The sequence below is a fragment of the Parambassis ranga genome, chromosome 3 (genome assembly GCF_900634625.1).
Source record: "Parambassis ranga chromosome 3, fParRan2.1, whole genome shotgun sequence".
Lineage (NCBI taxonomy): Eukaryota > Metazoa > Chordata > Actinopteri > Ambassidae > Parambassis > Parambassis ranga.
The window spans coordinates 25,389,965-25,406,921 of record NC_041024.1 but is presented as its reverse complement, the minus strand read 5'-3'; the positions used below and the strand labels follow the sequence as shown (position 1 = coordinate 25,406,921).

General features: G+C 40.6%; 1 protein-coding gene across 3 annotated transcripts in view; it reads right to left on the bottom strand.

The window, feature by feature from the left end:
* The window catches only part of adamtsl3 (ADAMTS-like 3), a 155,166-nt gene that overhangs the window by 6,745 nt on the left and 131,464 nt on the right, over positions 1-16,957 (bottom strand). For all 3 annotated transcript variants that reach the window (XM_028402649.1, XM_028402648.1, XM_028402651.1), the window contains exons 20-27: positions 16,368-16,521; positions 10,539-11,219; positions 10,051-10,249; positions 6,665-6,789; positions 5,470-5,610; positions 2,695-2,877; positions 2,486-2,611; positions 1,140-1,394 (exon numbers count right to left, since the gene is read on the bottom strand). In XM_028402649.1, the coding sequence (XP_028258450.1) occupies positions 1,140-1,394; positions 2,486-2,611; positions 2,695-2,877; positions 5,470-5,610; positions 6,665-6,789; positions 10,051-10,249; positions 10,539-11,219; positions 16,368-16,521 (1,864 nt within the window). The remainder of the gene's footprint in view (positions 1-1,139; positions 1,395-2,485; positions 2,612-2,694; positions 2,878-5,469; positions 5,611-6,664; positions 6,790-10,050; positions 10,250-10,538; positions 11,220-16,367; positions 16,522-16,957) is intronic.

The window sequence follows — 16,957 nt, the reverse complement described above, 5'->3', positions numbered from 1 at the left end:
CTAATTTGTGATTTTCTTGTTTTAAAAGGCCCACTGCAGAGGAAGCAAAGTGCCCGAGGCAAAGCAGAGGCAGCTGGTGGAAGCACTATATAATGCATAAAAATGGAACACAATGATGCACTGAGTTACTCTGTGGATCGCTGGAACACAGCATACTGATGGAGTCTACACTATTTTTTTTTCTATCAGTATTGCCAAATAAACAAATCACATAGCATAAGTTAGATTAAAGTGTGGGCTAAAATGTATTATGCTTTTATTTTAAATTGGAAAAAAGTACATACATATATTGGAATTGATTAGACTGTGTTTATTCCTCTCACAGCAACTAAACAAACCATGCATTTGAACAAGTTCAATATAAAAGACTTTTCTCCTCACTTCTTAGCCTATAGAGATTTTTTCAGCCTTCATGTTTACAAATTTCTGAAATGATCAGATTTCATCATCTTCCTTGAGCCAATCAAGTTGTCAGAATACGACCCAGAACCTTCCAATCACGACTGTAACCAGCTTGGAGTTGCTGGCTTCACTCCACCACTGTCTAACCTTTGTTATCTTCCAGCTCCATATTACATGTACAGTCATGTTCAAAAGTTAGCAAATACTAATTCTATACGTCTTTTTGTGTTAAATCAACAATCTCCTGATCACAGGGGACCTCAGTATCCGGCAAATACTAGCATAATTTCCAACAGTGGCCCCTACATCCTATTGTCCTACTACATCAGCCACCTGATGACACATGCTTTCTTTCGGGCAAGTGATCGAATATGTTGTCTGTGTTAAATTTTATATAATCAATACATGCAAGGCAGCTTCCAAAATAAAAAAAATCTTCTATTTCCCACATACTTATTATGAGTGCAAGCCTAAGCAGAAATCTGATCTTCTCTTCCCCACTGATTATTATTGTTTACATGTCATTTGTTCAGATGCTTTGGTGGTACAATGATCACATCCTTGAGTCTCGGACTAAGATGTAAATATTGCACACATGTAGTAGGAAGGATTTGGTGTTTAGTAACTATTCTTTAATGCATTTTATTACTTTTGACTGGTGATTCCATACATGCAGTTACGGCTCTATCCCCATTCATGCAGACATGATGAATGACTGAAATGTCTGCTTCTCTTACCTTCAGTGTGAACGTGTATCCAGGCAGACAGCATCAGCCCTGTACTGTTAATAAAGGTCTGGCATCTGTACCGGCCTGTGAACTTCCCCTGCAGTGTGTTGACCTGAAGCACACGGCCTCCCACCAGCATCGTGTACTGCAGAGCCCGACCTGGAACTGCACCATGGGTGTGAGCTGGACGTGAAACCTCCTTCAGGGTCTGATTGTTATAGTCCCAGCGCACAGGCAATTTGTGGTCAGGGACTACAGGACAACCTGTTTAAACAGACAGGGGCAGGAACTTACGAAGGTTTTTTACTTTACTCATGCAAATGTGAAAAACTATGTCTATGTACAATTGCACATTGCTGAATTAAGAGTTTTTCTAATGTGAGAACAAACTGATCTAAAACAATCTCAACATGAATAAATAAATGTTTAGAAACACTCCATAACTCAAACTCAATATGCAATTTACAAAGGTTACTTTTGCTTGGAAAAATCTGAGCTGTTACAATAATTGTATTAACATAATGTCCACCTCTGACCTGCTGGACTTGATGCTCTGTCTGCTGCATTATGGTACTCTAGTTAACGTCTAGTTGCATATTTGCAGTTTCCATGGTAACAAAATAGCAGTGGACATACCAGAATGCAATACCACTTTGTACCACATTAGTAAGTTAATATAGTGTTTAGCATGCCCTCATTAAACATTTGTATGTATAATGTAGACATGCGCACACCATAATCTATATGCTGATCTGCTAGTAAAGCTACATGGTCTCTGCTTGTTGTGAGCACCAGAGATCTATTCCCCTCTGACGCCAGATAAGGGCCGTGGGAGGATGAGGAGGCCCTCATTCATTACGCTCAGAAAGTAATTCTGCTTCTCTCCTTCATGCAGAGCTGATGTTTAACATCTGTTCATGTGTGGTTGCACTCCTGGGGCACTCCTGTGTTATTACAAGGAAAACACTGAATAAAGGTGTTTCTGCACAATGTAAGGGCCAGCAAAATAAGAGATGTGAGCAGGCACATAGAGAGTCTCGACAGCCAGCACTGTGATTTCAGAGACCGCTGCATCTGTTTTCACTGAGATGCGACCCAAATAAAGCTGTCTGTGGTAAGTCTTCTCTTTACTTTGCAACACTGAGTTCATGACCCTTTTAATTTGTAATTTTTATAATAGTTTTTGTTAGAATAGAATGCATGACATAACAGAGAACCTACTTTTTTCCTAAAGAAAGGTACTACAACTGTAACGTTATAGGGACTGATACATCTTTCATTACCATGAAACAGGACACATTTGCTGACCACATTTGAAGAAGCCTTTGAAATATGAGGAAAGATAGGTTATGTACCGATACGCAGAATGTCTCTAGGTTTAATGAAGACACTTGTTCCACGGCGTGATGCCATCAGGACCCTTCGCCTGTTCAGCTCTTGTGGCACAGGAAGAAGCCTGCTTCCTGCAGTCTGGTATGGCTCTGTATGCACACACAATATTTTTCCTGATAAGAATAGATGAGCATGTGTGAGTGTGTAAATACATGTTGAGAGGTAAACCCACCGTAGACGTGAAGAACAGTTGAGGTTATGTACACTCCCATGATGTTAGTGGCACTGCAGGAGTATGTGCCTTGGTTGTACAGAGAAACATTTCTAATCCACAGTGAGCCAGATGGCAGGGAAACAGCGTTGACATCTAATGGTCCCTTGTTCTTCTGCCATTTCACTGAGGGTTCAGGAAGTCCTGACAGATGGAACATGGAAATATATATCAGTTAGTTAGGTTTGTCTGTGAAATAAATGAGGATGGTAATTTAGATCAGAACGTCTAAGGTAGCTTAAAGAATCTGGGGCTGTTTTTAATCGCTTGGCCTGAAACTCACTCAAAACTATCTTAATTATTGTTCCCCCACAGGGGAAATTCACAGTGTTACAGCAGGACCGTTAGAAGCACACCTAAGAAGAAAAAAGTAGCAAAGCAGTCCACAGTAGGTGCAGGCAGTAGTGGGTGCTGCTGGGAAGACATGACTGGGGGAGGGCTGAATGGCTGATCAATCTGTTGAAGAAGAGGTTCAGGTCATTCACCCACTTCTGATCCCCCGTCGGCTGGAGGTTGCTCCCCTTGTAGCCAGAGATGTTCTTCAGGCCCTTCCAGACACCACTGATGTTGTTGTCCTGCAGCTGAGCCTCCAGTTTCCTCCTGTATATGTCCTTCCCCTCTCTGATCCTCCGCCTCAGTTCCTTTTGCACAGTCTGCAGCTCCTCCCTGTTTCCTGACTTGAAGGCCATGCCAGGGGTAATCCAGGGCTTGCTGTTGGAGAAGCAGCGTACCTTCCTGGTAGGTACGGAGGTCTCCATGCAGAAGTTGATGTAGTCTGTTACACACTGAGTGAGGCCATCTATGTCCTCCCCATGGTCCTCTAGTAGACTTCCCACACAGTGGAACCATAGCAGTCTTGCAGGGCATCCTCAGTTTCGTCGGTCCATCTCCTCACTGTGCGAGTGACTGGTGGTGGCCTGCTCACAAGGGGTTTGTACACTGGCTAGATGTGCACCAGGTTATGGTCAGATCTTCCCAGAGGGGGGAGGGGTGATGTCACATAGACCTACTTGATGTTGGCAAAGAATACATCCAGTGTTTTATTGTCTCTGGTTGGGCAGGTGACATACTGTGTGAATGTGGGCAGTGTGGATGATGGAGAGGCATGATTGAAGTCACCAGAGATAAGGAGGATGTTGGATGTTGGCTCTGCAGCCTGCTTGTTACAGAGTGTAAAACATCACAGGCCGTGTCAGCATTAGCAGAAGGAGGAACTACGCTGCTATCGCGATAACATGTGAGAGTTCCCTCGACAGGTAAAATGACCTCATGCTAACGGCTAGCAGCTCAATGTCCTTACTGCAGATCTGTTCTTTAATAGTGATGTGCCCAGGATTACACCATCTATCATTAACAAACAATGCCAGCCCTCCTGCTTTCCTCCTACCTCTTACAGCTGATCCCTCGTGTAACCAATGGGGCCTCCACTGCGCGTGTGGTCCGCGGTTACGTGTGAGACCAGAGCAAACTTCACAATCTTGGTATCGATCAGTTTATAGTTTATTTTTAAAAGCAAGAAAGAAGAAGAAGAAAAGTAATTATAGAAAAATGGCTGCATCCACCGGAAGGGGTGGGCGCCAATAAAAAAGTGTGACCTGACTTTGGAACTGATTACTTTACCTGGACTTACAGAGCCTACAACTCCATTTTGAACAAGTGGACAATGCAAAAAAACATCAAAGTCTGCAACACTTAGTTCTGCATAGTGTAAGACAGTTAGTAGATACCACATGCCATTTGTCTTTGTTGTTCCCATTTTCTGTCTTCTAAGTCTACTTAGGTTGGGATTTTTGCATGCTCTGTCACTCCTCCAACTGCACTTGGCATTAGCACCTTTTCAACAGCTCTAAGTCAGTGAATGAACTGGTAAAAGACAGCAAAGGTAACAACAACAGTCTTTAACTGTTAATCATGTATGAGAATCTTCATGCACTCTTGCTCTCCTGGTGGTTTTCTTAGGCTATGAGTCTCCCAGTTGCTGTTTAAATATTTACATTACTTAGTTGGTACTGTATTGGTTATTCTAGAAACAAATGATAATTACATTTACATACAGGTGGACACAAAATTAGAAAATTATTATTGTAGAATCTCTTAAGCTTCTTCAGATTTGGTGGGAGAGGTGATGCTTCAGGTCATTGTCATGTTGGAAGAGAAAATGAGACCCAAGACCCAGGTTTACTGTAGACTGCTTTAGGTTTTCTCTCACGATATTCAGATTCTGTCTTTTTTTATGATTCCTTCCACCACTAAATTGCCAGTTCCAGACGCAATGAAGCATTCTCACAGAATCTCACTCCTGACCTGTCTTTTCTTTCTCCAAACAAAGACATCGTCTCTGTGACCGTCTCTTGGACTTTTTTCTGCCTTTTCTGCAGAAACTTAGTTTCACCCTGGCGGTCCATTCTTGTGCACGACTCCAGTGACTGTCTTCTCTGACACTTCAGTTCCAGACTTGGTTAAATCATTGACTACTTTCCTGGCACTCTTTAGTGTTCTTCCCTGAGCCTTCTACATGTTTTATTTACTCAGTGGAAATTCTTTTCAAACGAGATACAATGCTAAACATGTTGAGTCTATAGTCTTTACACCGGGATAGCAGCACAGACACTATCACAGTCTGTCTTGGGTAAATGTTTTTAGAGCAGAGTGTAGAATAAAAACACATAAATGCAGTGCATCTAGCATATGAAATAGGTATTTATAAATGTTTCTATCTACATTTTTAAGACTCACCTGTGACGGGGCAGTTTAAAGTGAGGTTTGTGCCCCGGAGGACACTGACTTTTCCCCCGACTGTCGCCCTCAAGTTGTGGCCTAACAGATCCTCAGGGTCTGAAACAATCATCCCCCGTAAGCCTGTAAACCTTGGTGGCTCTGCAAAGTCACATAAAGAAGTGTATCACTCTCTCAGACCTGTCTCACAATCCAACATACTGTTATTGTAGATTCTAAAAAACACTCTGCATATCTGGGTTCTTTTTGGATTATTTACAGTATGACAATACCACTGCTTCCTTGGCCAAACACACCCAAGAGTATTGTAATTGAATCAAATAAATAAATCATCAAATATAAATATATATCATAATGACCTTTCCCTAGAAAGCTAGGCTTATCATGTAGATTCTAGTGTCAGTGCTGATTGCTGAATGCTGAATTTAGGAAACATCATTATGAAACAGACCCGTAATCTGGACTCAAGATGGAAATTTCCATCAGCATCCCTATCTCAAAAGAAAAAAAGGGTGAAGTCAGCACTATGATGAGCACAAAGGAATTCAAAGTCATGCAAATTACTGATTCCGATGCCAAAAGAGAGGTAAAAGACTGCCTTGAAGCCTCAAAAATATCTGGTTTTCATTAAAAACCTTTCACAAGATTATGGCAGCAGACCACCAAGATGTATCAGTAGCAGTTTATTTGGTGGTATAATGAAGATTTTTCCCACATTTCTATCTGTGGTTTAGGAAAGTGACATGTGTAGCCTCTGAGTCAGACTCAGCCCACAGATGACTATGCTTGGCTGTGCACCAAATTCCAGAAATGGACATGTGATGGGAACAGCTGAACACCCTCATCACACACAAATAACCTTTTTTTAAGATTTGAAGACGGTCATATTGCATGGGACAAAGCCAAAAAGGGTCCAGAAATGATGGTGATCATCTGTGAGTTTCAGAGGCCTGGAAGTACGCCACTCATAATACTAGGTGCTCAGAGATACTGTATTTAGTTTGTGTATCTTCTACCATATCTACATATTACTCATTACATGCAATACTTCAATATGCAATTTGTAAATATCTCTGTAATACATTGATTTTCTTTATTGAATTATATCAATATATCGATACAGTGTTACATTAAAATTACATATAATAATGCTAAAAAACGTTACTTTCTTCTAACAGAATAAAAGAAAACACACCTGCAATTACTAGCTGAGACGTCTCTGTGTCTGAGCCATGTGTGTTGGTCGCGCTGCACTTGTACTGGCCTTTGTCAGATGGTACGGGATCAATGATGCGAAGGCCTCTAACATCCCAGAAAATCCTGCCAACACACAAACCAAGGTACTTGAATGAAATGAAATACAACTTTGGATAAACAACAACATAATATATATTATATAAAACATATAACACTTTAAACTGCCATTATTTATTTATCAAAAATGAAGCCAATGAGTACAAAAAAAATTTGTGGACAACCCTAAGTACCCCCCTGTGATTCAAAATTTTGAAGATCCACCTTTAACACCAATAACTTGATGTAATAGTTTCCTGTATGACTTCAGTATCAGTGTATCATATCATTGTAGAGGAGATTTGGTCCATTCTTCTTCACAACATTAATTAAGTTTATTGAGTTTTGACTAGACCATTTATTTATTTTCTGTCATTCTGACATAGATCATTGTCTTGTATGACCCAGTTTACACTCATTATACTATATCTCACTGTAGAACGTTGAACTCCACATGAAATGAAAAACCATTTCATCATCTTTCATCAGACACCATTGTTTATGTCTTTTTCTCTTATTGGGTTAACACAAACCTGAATGTTCCAGAGCAGCAAACTGTCAAAACATCACATTTTATAGAGGTCTGTAGTGAGTGTTGTGAGTCAGTGAATTCCCTCCACCGCAGACACAACTGCACATAATACTGACGCAGTTTTCTGTTTAATAAAATAAATAAATAATAAAACAGACCCCAGTAAATCTGATAAAAAAATCTTTCTTTTAAAATGTCAGCCTCAGCATAGCTTCAAAAAGGTGGATGTTATCTTCGGTTCACTCACAGCTACATTGCTTTAATAAAATAAAGTCAAGGGCAAATACAGAACATTTTGTTTTAGTCCGGCGTCCACAGGCTCTGAAAATGTCAATCATGACAGAGATTTGAAAATTTCACATAAAAATGGGATCAATTAGATGATCAATACTAAGTTTTGTCTTGGTGCATCTTATACATGCACATAGACTGACGCTGTCTTATCCATGTAAACCATCACTAATGTTGTTTATTGTGGGGCTTCAATTAGTAGCTGCCCACATTCCTAAATTTTAGTCTCCATTAAAAAGGTGCCTGGTGTCATCCCCATCCTTGTAGTAGTGATTAACCTACAAGTTAGTGTTTCTTTTGTTTTCTGTAGCACACAGATATTGATATTATATCTGTGGCTGTGGCTTAGGTGGTAGAGTGGTATGTCCACTAACCGTGGTTCGATCCCTGCCCTGGTTGAAACCCAATGTGCCCTTGGGAAAGACACTTAACCTTAAGTTACGTGAAGTGTTGTGAAGTAGTCTAAATCGAGAAGTATATAAGTACAGACCATTGTCTGACTCATTTTAGCAACCACACACGTACGGACTGATTTATGGTGTTTGTCATTACGCCATGGATAAATGTGTAAGTGTCTGCAGTCAGTGCACTGTGACAAGCTTATCTGATGTTGGGCTGTGTTGGTTTAGTTGTCAACTCCTTAGTTTATGTTCATAAGACAAGTTATTCAAGTTATGGAGCAGTGTATTGTAACCATTGTTGTTTCCAATATATGCCAGTTCCTTTTTCCATCGGCATGTAAATAAATACATGCATACCCATTACATTGCATTAAACTCTATATTTAAACTAAAATTAAACTCCACTGTGTTGCTTTAAAGTTTTCATGTGGAAGAACTTAAAGAAATGTGAATGTATTTTTACAAAAATGTAAATGGACCTTCCCCCCGTTCTATAACATCTAATATTCTTATAACCTGTGAACTGTTTTCTAAAGACTCAGTGCTTTTCAATGATCTATATTTCTAAATTCACAAACATTCGTTGAGCCTGTTTGAGTTCAGGAACAGCCTAGTTCTTAATGACTATATACATTAATAGCAGGGCATGTTGTGTGAGATATCACAGCACTCTCTCTCTACATCTGTCAGTCAGAGTGTGATTGGCAGCTCTTTGAGCACTGTGGTGTGATGGCTTCCACATGCAGCTGTCTGTTCTAGTAGCAGTGAGTGGCCCGATCTGCATTGCAAAAACTGGGTGGGATAGTTAATAAAGCACTTTACAATGCAAGTGCAATGCAAGATGTATGGTTTACCTCTTTTTTCAATCAGTATTCATAGGACCACTGCTTCTCAATGAACTCAAAAGCAAAGTTCACTTCTTTGACACTGATAATGCTGTACATCCGCAGGCTGTTAAAATATGTATCACAGCTAAAAAAATATGATGCATAAGCTCATTTGAACTATTCCTCATGCATAAAGTAAAATGATGATTCAGGGTTCTCAGTTAAAATCTGTCCTTGGTTTCAACAGTGAACAAGTTGCTCTGTTGAGTGCTGCACATAAAAATAGAAATCCTGATGTGTGTGTATGTGTGTGTGTACACTTTCTGAACTATAAATCATTTACAATATTCTCCTTACTGACTCAAGTGGACGAATCAGGTAGGCTGGAAACCTGCAGATCTGTGACAATTATACTGAGATATAAGTTTTATTTTGCTAATATTAAGCTGTTATTTTAACTCATCTTAGCCATAGGTTAAAAAAGTAGCTTCTGTGCCACAACTGCACAGAACATGTATTTCAGGTGTTTCCACAGAATACTGCGTGTGTTGTAAAATACAATAACATTAATATTGACAGGTTTAACCAATTTTGGTACATTAGAGCCCATATAAGTGAGAGGATACATTAGAGAAAGAGGGAGAGAGTGAGGCCAATAGTTTCATAGCAATGGCGAGTCAAACATAGTGAGGAGATGAATGTATGGTGACAAAACTTTAGGAAACTAGTGCAATAAGTTGTTGCTGGAACTGGATTTCTTTTTCTTTCAGACACTTTTGAGTTGATGTTAACTTAAAGCTGGGATCGCACAGGGTTATGGCTGCGCTATGTTTTTGTCATTTTTACACACGTTATGTGCTGGACTCTAGACACTACACTTTGTATTATAATTATAATTAATAATTATAATTAATATTTATAATACCGCATTATATATTATTCTGTTTCTGTTGTTTGACAACAAAGTGAGTCACTATTTAAGTGTGACTGAGTCAGGGTCCAATCATGGTGTTTTACATTTACATTTTAAAAATGTAAACTACCTGTTCAATCTGGTTAGTGCACATTGACGTGACTGGGGCACCAATATTGACTTTTCTTTTGGAGAGCATAGCAGAGCAGAGTGTCACTTCTGGGATGCTTCTGGTGGGACAGCGCACATTTGGGTAGCACGGTGCTGCTACAATGCGTCTCAAACGTGCCTGGTGGAACTCAAGGGTACTAGCATATGTGTTACCTGTTAGTGCGTGTCAGCAGGATTCCATCTTTGCTCCAACTGATTTTGGGATACGGAGGGCCCGCTACAAAACACTGTATGGTCACAGAATGTGCTTTGTGGGTGAGAAAGACATTCTGTCCAATACCAATACTGATGTCCCGCTGAGCAGGCAGTGGAAGGATCTGTTGCTGTCTGATGATCACAGGTTTGCTTGCAACTGTGGCGAATACAACAGGAAGGTACAAATGTTACACTCATCAGTCAATATTACACCACCTATAATTGGATGCATTCAGTGGTTGGGCATCTGCATACTTGATTATCAACTGAAAACTTAAAGGACTAAAGAAATGTGGAGAAAGTACGGGTATGAAAACACTGCAGATAAACAACTGTCCACTAGAGGCAGACTACAACTACTTAATTCTTTTCTTACAGAAAAAATAATTTAAGGCATTTTAGAAATGTTCCAGTTAAAGGCACTAAGAACCATGCCAGGTAATTACCTTTAGCTTTTTTAGTTCTGTTTGTAGTTCTGGTCCAGAGCTGGTCCGGAGGCAAGTGGGTCAGCAGTGAGGCTATAAATGCTGAGGCCGCCTCCTGCTTGATCTCTCTCCTGTCAGCCTGCAGGGTGATATTAATCAGCCTCTCTTTCACCTGTGGTTGCAGAGAGACCTCCTGTTCACCAGGCGGCAATAGAGACACAGTAACGCCAAACCAGCTCCACCTTTCGTGCGTCCAACAGTTAGGCAACATGTCCTCCATGTTGAAACCAGGAGGGTCAGAAGAGACTGTGTCTATAGACCTGCTTTTATTGCCAATCAGTTGGAGAGTCAAAATGTCAGACCTGGGTCCAACAACACATTTATACACCCCGATGTCCTCTGATCCCAAAAAGCGGATCTTTAGAGAGGCAGAGTTAGTGATGTGTACACGTTTGGAGATGGTCAGTGCTCTTTCATCTTTGAACCACTCGATGGAGCTTTTGGGGAACGTTGTAACAGGGCATTTAATGACCAAAGAGGTGTTGGGTAGGAGGTAGGCATGGCCACCAATGGTTAGATGGATTTGTTTTTCTTTTTGGGTCTGGATGTAAATACGGTGAATACTTAAAAGTTCAGGACATGATTTGACCTCCGGATTATAGGGGGGCGGAGTCTCTTTAGGTTTCTTCTTCTTGTGTTTTGCTGAAAGAAAAGAAAAGAAAAGAAAATGCTGTGTTTTTATGCATTTTCTTTATTTTTTTTATTTATAAAAGTTGTCATAATTTATCAGTAATGTTTGAGTTGTGGACAAAAGCATTTATTATATATTACAATAAGGGATGGATTACTGAACAGACATACTAGGCCCAGGGGACCAAGGGCCAATGTTATCCATCCTGATAACACTGGGTTGGCACTTATGTGGCCTTTTCCCTGTCTGGGCCCAGAGGCCCACTGACTCATAATCCATCCCTGATTACAACTGACACAAAAGTTCAGAAGTCATTAGTTATGTCACTATGTCTCTAGTAAAGTTAGTATGCTAACCAGCTAGCTGCAGACCATACCCCAGCAATCCTACAACCAACCTACACTTTGTGACGATTACTGTAGCTAAGATCAGTTTTGCTCAAAATTTTATTCTTAACAGAATGCATAATTATGGGTGTGATTGCTTTGAGTGACAGGAGGATGTTGAATCAGAGAATAAACTCCACTAGCACTCCACCTCTCGCCAACTGTGATGATGCCAAGGTTGCAGCAAATAGTCAGAGCCACCCAAACAAATGAGAAAGAAACCTACGGTAACATCACAGAAGCTTTGTCCAGACTAGTTTTAAAAAAATAATTGTTCTTATACTCTGCTCCTACACCTATTTATGCTAATACTAGTTATAGCAAAGCTCATCATGATTAAAGTCACTTCAGTATCTATTTAAGAGAAACAACAACAACCTCATTTCAGTACAAACTCCATTACAAGTTATTATTTGAAATGAGTAACAGATGTAAAGTCTCTTTACTCTGACCTGTCGGGAGGAAGTGTATATTAATGTGTCTGTGTTTATTTTAATATGTACTATACCTAACATTGCCTTAGAGAGCTACAGTAAGTGAATTCCACAGAGCCTGGAGGGGGACCTGGGCCAAACACTGTGGCACTGTTATTTGTGTACTGTTCCATCAGCTGAAGGCATAGCACAGAAACACAGTGACGAATAGGAGCAGTTTGGATCATCATGAGTAATGATGATTGTAAACCTTACTGACTGATGATCACACTTACACTATGAGAAAAAGCCTCACTTGATTTTTTGCCTTCTAAAGCCCCAAAGGGAAACATACTTTGCATTATTATTGTATTAATAAAATATTGGTACAGAATGTTCACAGAAATAAGTCTTTTTCTTATTTACTCTGCTATGACTCGTCATTGTCTATCCTTGCTGTGAAGACATACATCAACCTTATTTGCTAAGTCTAGCTGGAGCCAATAATTATTAAATAAGTACATTTTGTTCTTTAAAAGGCTTCTGGTTACTTGGCAAACTCTGATCACTGACATCCCATGTTAGCTTCAGTGAATTCTATAATTATTTTCTGGACAGTCCCAGGCTTCTCTGCGTGTGCATACTCAATTAAGTATTTTTAGGGAAAATACAGTTCTCATTCTGAAATACCTGGAGGCTGATTTAGACCACGTTGATGTGTGTTTAAAAAAACTAAATAATAATCGATATCCAACCAATACACATGGAGACTCCCTTGCATGCAGGCCTCTGTCATGCCAAGAGTGAGTAGCTTGTTCGTGATGATTCTATACACACAAAACTAGTTTGTATTATTTATACTTTTGTTACTTGCACCTCCTGTTGATTCAAATGTTAGGGTAATTTATTGTACAAAAGCTGAGTTTTAGGTGTGGGTGTGTGAAGAAGAACAAGTTGTTTGTACCTCTGTGTCGGTTGTTTCCTTTTCTTGTATGTATTTTATAATCTTCTTCATCATGATTTAGTTCCCCCTCAAACATAAAATTCTATTTCCAATGGAGCTGTCCTTACAAAAATAAAATATAAAAACCTTTTTATTTACAACAAAGATAAACAAAGATAGCCTGCAGCTCCAGTTATATTGTTGATGCTCCTCTCCAGCGTCTTTAAAGCCTTGTGTAATACAATGCAGAACCATCCTGCACACTTTTTGCAGTTGTAGAGATGTGTGACTGTGAATGTGGAGTGGAGGAACAGATTTCTGATGTGGACCATACACCATGGTGTCCCTATGTCCCAAATATGAGCTACTGTCACTAATAAAAGGTAACATGTTATGAGTAATCATTGTTCCAGTATAAAGAGTATGCACAGATGTCACCTCCCCTGCCAGAACACCTTTGCCCAAGTGGGACTGAGTGGCAAAACAACCAGCACCATGGCTGCCCTCAGAAGGGAAAACTGTGAAAATGGAAGAATATGGCCGTGTCATTCATATGTACTTATAAATATTGATGCCTGGAAAATACAGGACACAAAGCCAGAATGCTCCAACAGCCTTGAAACTAAATAATGATATACACTCAACAAAAATATAAACGCAACACTTTTGTTTTTGCTCCCATGTTTCATGAGATGGACTTGAAGATCTAAACTTCATTCCAGATACACAATATTACCATTCCTCTCAAACATTGTTCACAAATCTGTCTAAATGTGTGATAGTGAGCACTTCTGCTTTGCTGAGATAATCCATCCCACCTCACAGGTGTGCCACATCAAGATGCTGATCTGACATCATGATTAGTGCACAGGTGTACCTCAAACTGCCCACAATAAAAGGCCACCCTGAAATGTGCAGTTTTGTCTCACAGCAAAATGCCACAGATGCCACAAGCATTGAGGGAGCGTGCAATTGGCATGCTGACAGCAGGAATGTCAACCAGATCTGTTGCTCATGCATTGAATGTTCATTTCTCCAAAGGCGTTTCAGAGAATATGGCAGTACATCCAACCGGCCTCACAACCACAGACCACGAGCCAGCCCAGGACCTCCACATCCAGCAGGTTAACCTCCGAGATCGTCTGAGACCAGCCACTCAGACAGCTGCTGAAACAATTGGTTTGCATAACCAAACAATTTCTGCACAAACTGTCAGAAACCGTCTCAGGGAAGCTCAACTGCATGCTCGTCGTCCTCATCGGGGTCTTAACCTGACTCCAGATCGTCGCCGTAACAGACTTGAGTGGGCAAATGCTCACATTCGATGGCGTCTAGCACGTTGGAGAGGTGTTCTCTTCACGGATGAATCTCGGTTTACATTGTTCAGGGCAGATGGCAGACAGTGTGTGTGGCGTCGTGTGGGTGAGCGCTTTGCTGATGTCAATGTTGTGGATCGAGTGGCCCATGGTGGTGGTGGGGTCATGGTATGGGCAGGCATCTGTTATGGACGAAGAACACAGGTGCATTTTATTGATGGCATTTTGAATGCACAGAGATACTGTGATGAGATCCTGAGGCCCATTGTTGTGCCATACATCCATGAACATCACCTCATGTTTCAGCAAGATAATGCACGGCCCCATGTTGCAAGGATCTGTACACAATTCTTGGAAGCTGAAAATGTCCCAGTTCTTGCATGGCCAGCATACTCACCGGACATGTCACCCATTGAACATGTTTGGGATGTGCTTGACCGGCGTATACGACAGCGTGCACCAGTTCCCACTAATATCCAGCAACTTCGCACAGCCATTGAAGAGGAGTACACCAACATTCCACAGGCCACAATAGACAATCTGATAAACTCTATGCGAAGAAGATGTGTTGCACTGCATGAGGCAAATGGTGGTCACACCAGATACTGACTGGTTCTGAGTCCCCAGACCGCCAATAAAGCAGAAACAAAATGCACATTTCAGGGTGGCCTTTTATTGTGGGCAGTTTAAGGTACACCTGTGCACTAATCATGATGTCAGATCAGCATCTTGATGTGGCACACCTGTGAGGTGGGATGGATTATCTCAGCAAAGCAGAAGTGCTCACTATCACACATTTAGACAGATTTGTGAACAATGTTTGAGAGGAATGGTAATATTGTGTATCTGGAATGAAGTTTAGATCTTCAAGTCCATCTCATGAAACATGGGAGCAAAAACAAAAGTGTTGCGTTTATATTTTTGTTGAGTGTAGTATTAGGGGGTGATTGAATTCCACTTTTTGGAGAATGTGTTGTGCTTATGTAACTGGCCACCTCTTTTCCCATTTGGATTAATTGGGAGTTAATTGGACTCAATACATAGATTCAAACTCACTCAGAAATCTGTGTGTGACATCACAAGTCTGTCCTTCATCATCATCCATTTAGTCTGAGGTGCAGACTTTAAAAGTCAGTCTCCTGCTTTGGTCATATTTCTAATGTAAAGTCAGTGAACTCCTACTGAACTGGATGCATGATTTCCACATTCCTCCTATATGTTAGGACTAACCATACTGCATGCTATGTTACCATGAAGATAGGCCTGATTGTGTTGTTCCCACAAATTAGAATCTTCAAAAAGAAAACAGGATCTGTTGATAGCTTGATAAAGTGAGACCCTGCATGGGGCTGGGGTGTGTATACGTTTCCCCCAGCCCCATGGGTAATCACTCTCCAGCTGCATGTAAATACAAACCAAGCTGCATTCAGTCTGTCACAGCCACAGCTCTCATTAGAGAGGGTTTAAATCCGAATGCACAAAGCACCAGCTCAGACTGCTTTTGTTTAGTATAGGACTACAATTTAAAAAAAACACTAGTAAATATTTGTACTGTTGTAAATCATTTGGTTCCGTGCTTCCAAAACTCTGCCCTAAATATAGATTCAATTGACTACACAGTTTTATTGTATATATGGTCATGGCAGGGAGGGGTCAGCTGGGCCTGGAGTTATCATTATTTATGTATATCTGTATTTATTTCAACACAGTTTGTTTGGGCAGGCTCTTTCAAAAGAATACTTGGAAAGTTATTGGGTGAACCATATGTCAGCCTTCCTCTGTCGTGAGGTACGAGTAAGACAGTAGGCTATAGTAGTATGCCTAAGAGATTATCTGAAGGAGTATGACAGTAAATGCGATGATAATGATAATGAGTGTAGTATATTAGTATGCCATAGACCGTATGAGAGTATGAGTGATGCATTATGTCTCAAATAGCCTCTCATACTTACTGTCAAGAGTAAGATAGTGAGTGATAGTATTGATGTATTAGTATAAAAACAAAAACATAGAGAAAAACAAGGTTAAGTGTCTCAAAATGTGTATATTTGTTTCATAAACGTATTCAAATGTAGTGAGTGTGTATGTGAGTGTGTCTTACTGTGACAGGCCATCATGCGACAGGTCCGTACAAGTGGTGGGGAGGGTAAGTCTGAGCATAGCTCCCTGGCCAATTTAACCTGACGGCCCATGGCTGTCAACTGCTGACACACTGGCTCCCTGCGCTGGATCCCCAGGCCACAGGACACAGAGCACTATGAGTAAGTGAGACATAACAGAAATGGTTAGGACTAACGAATCAAATTATTGCTATTGAAAGTATTGCTGCACAAAACGCTTGGTATTTTAGATTTTTGACGTTAGATGATGCCATCATCTATTCCGGTTAGTGCACAACTTGTTGTGCTCAATTTGAAACAATACTACTCTATTGAAAGCAGTTTCCCCCTCACCCTCTGACCTCTCCTCCACTCTCCTTAGTCTAACTCGTACTGGTAATATCGTCTCATGATCTGTGTTTACTGTCTTCCTCGTAGTTTTGTGCCTCGCTCTCTCTCTCTCTCTTTGCAGGTCTCAAGACCTGCATACTGACCTGCAGTCCGGCCCCTGATCGCTCCTGTGCTCATCGACTTTACTAGCCCCTGCTGCTCATCTTTGCTTTGATTACTATCAAATTACTATTACTACTTA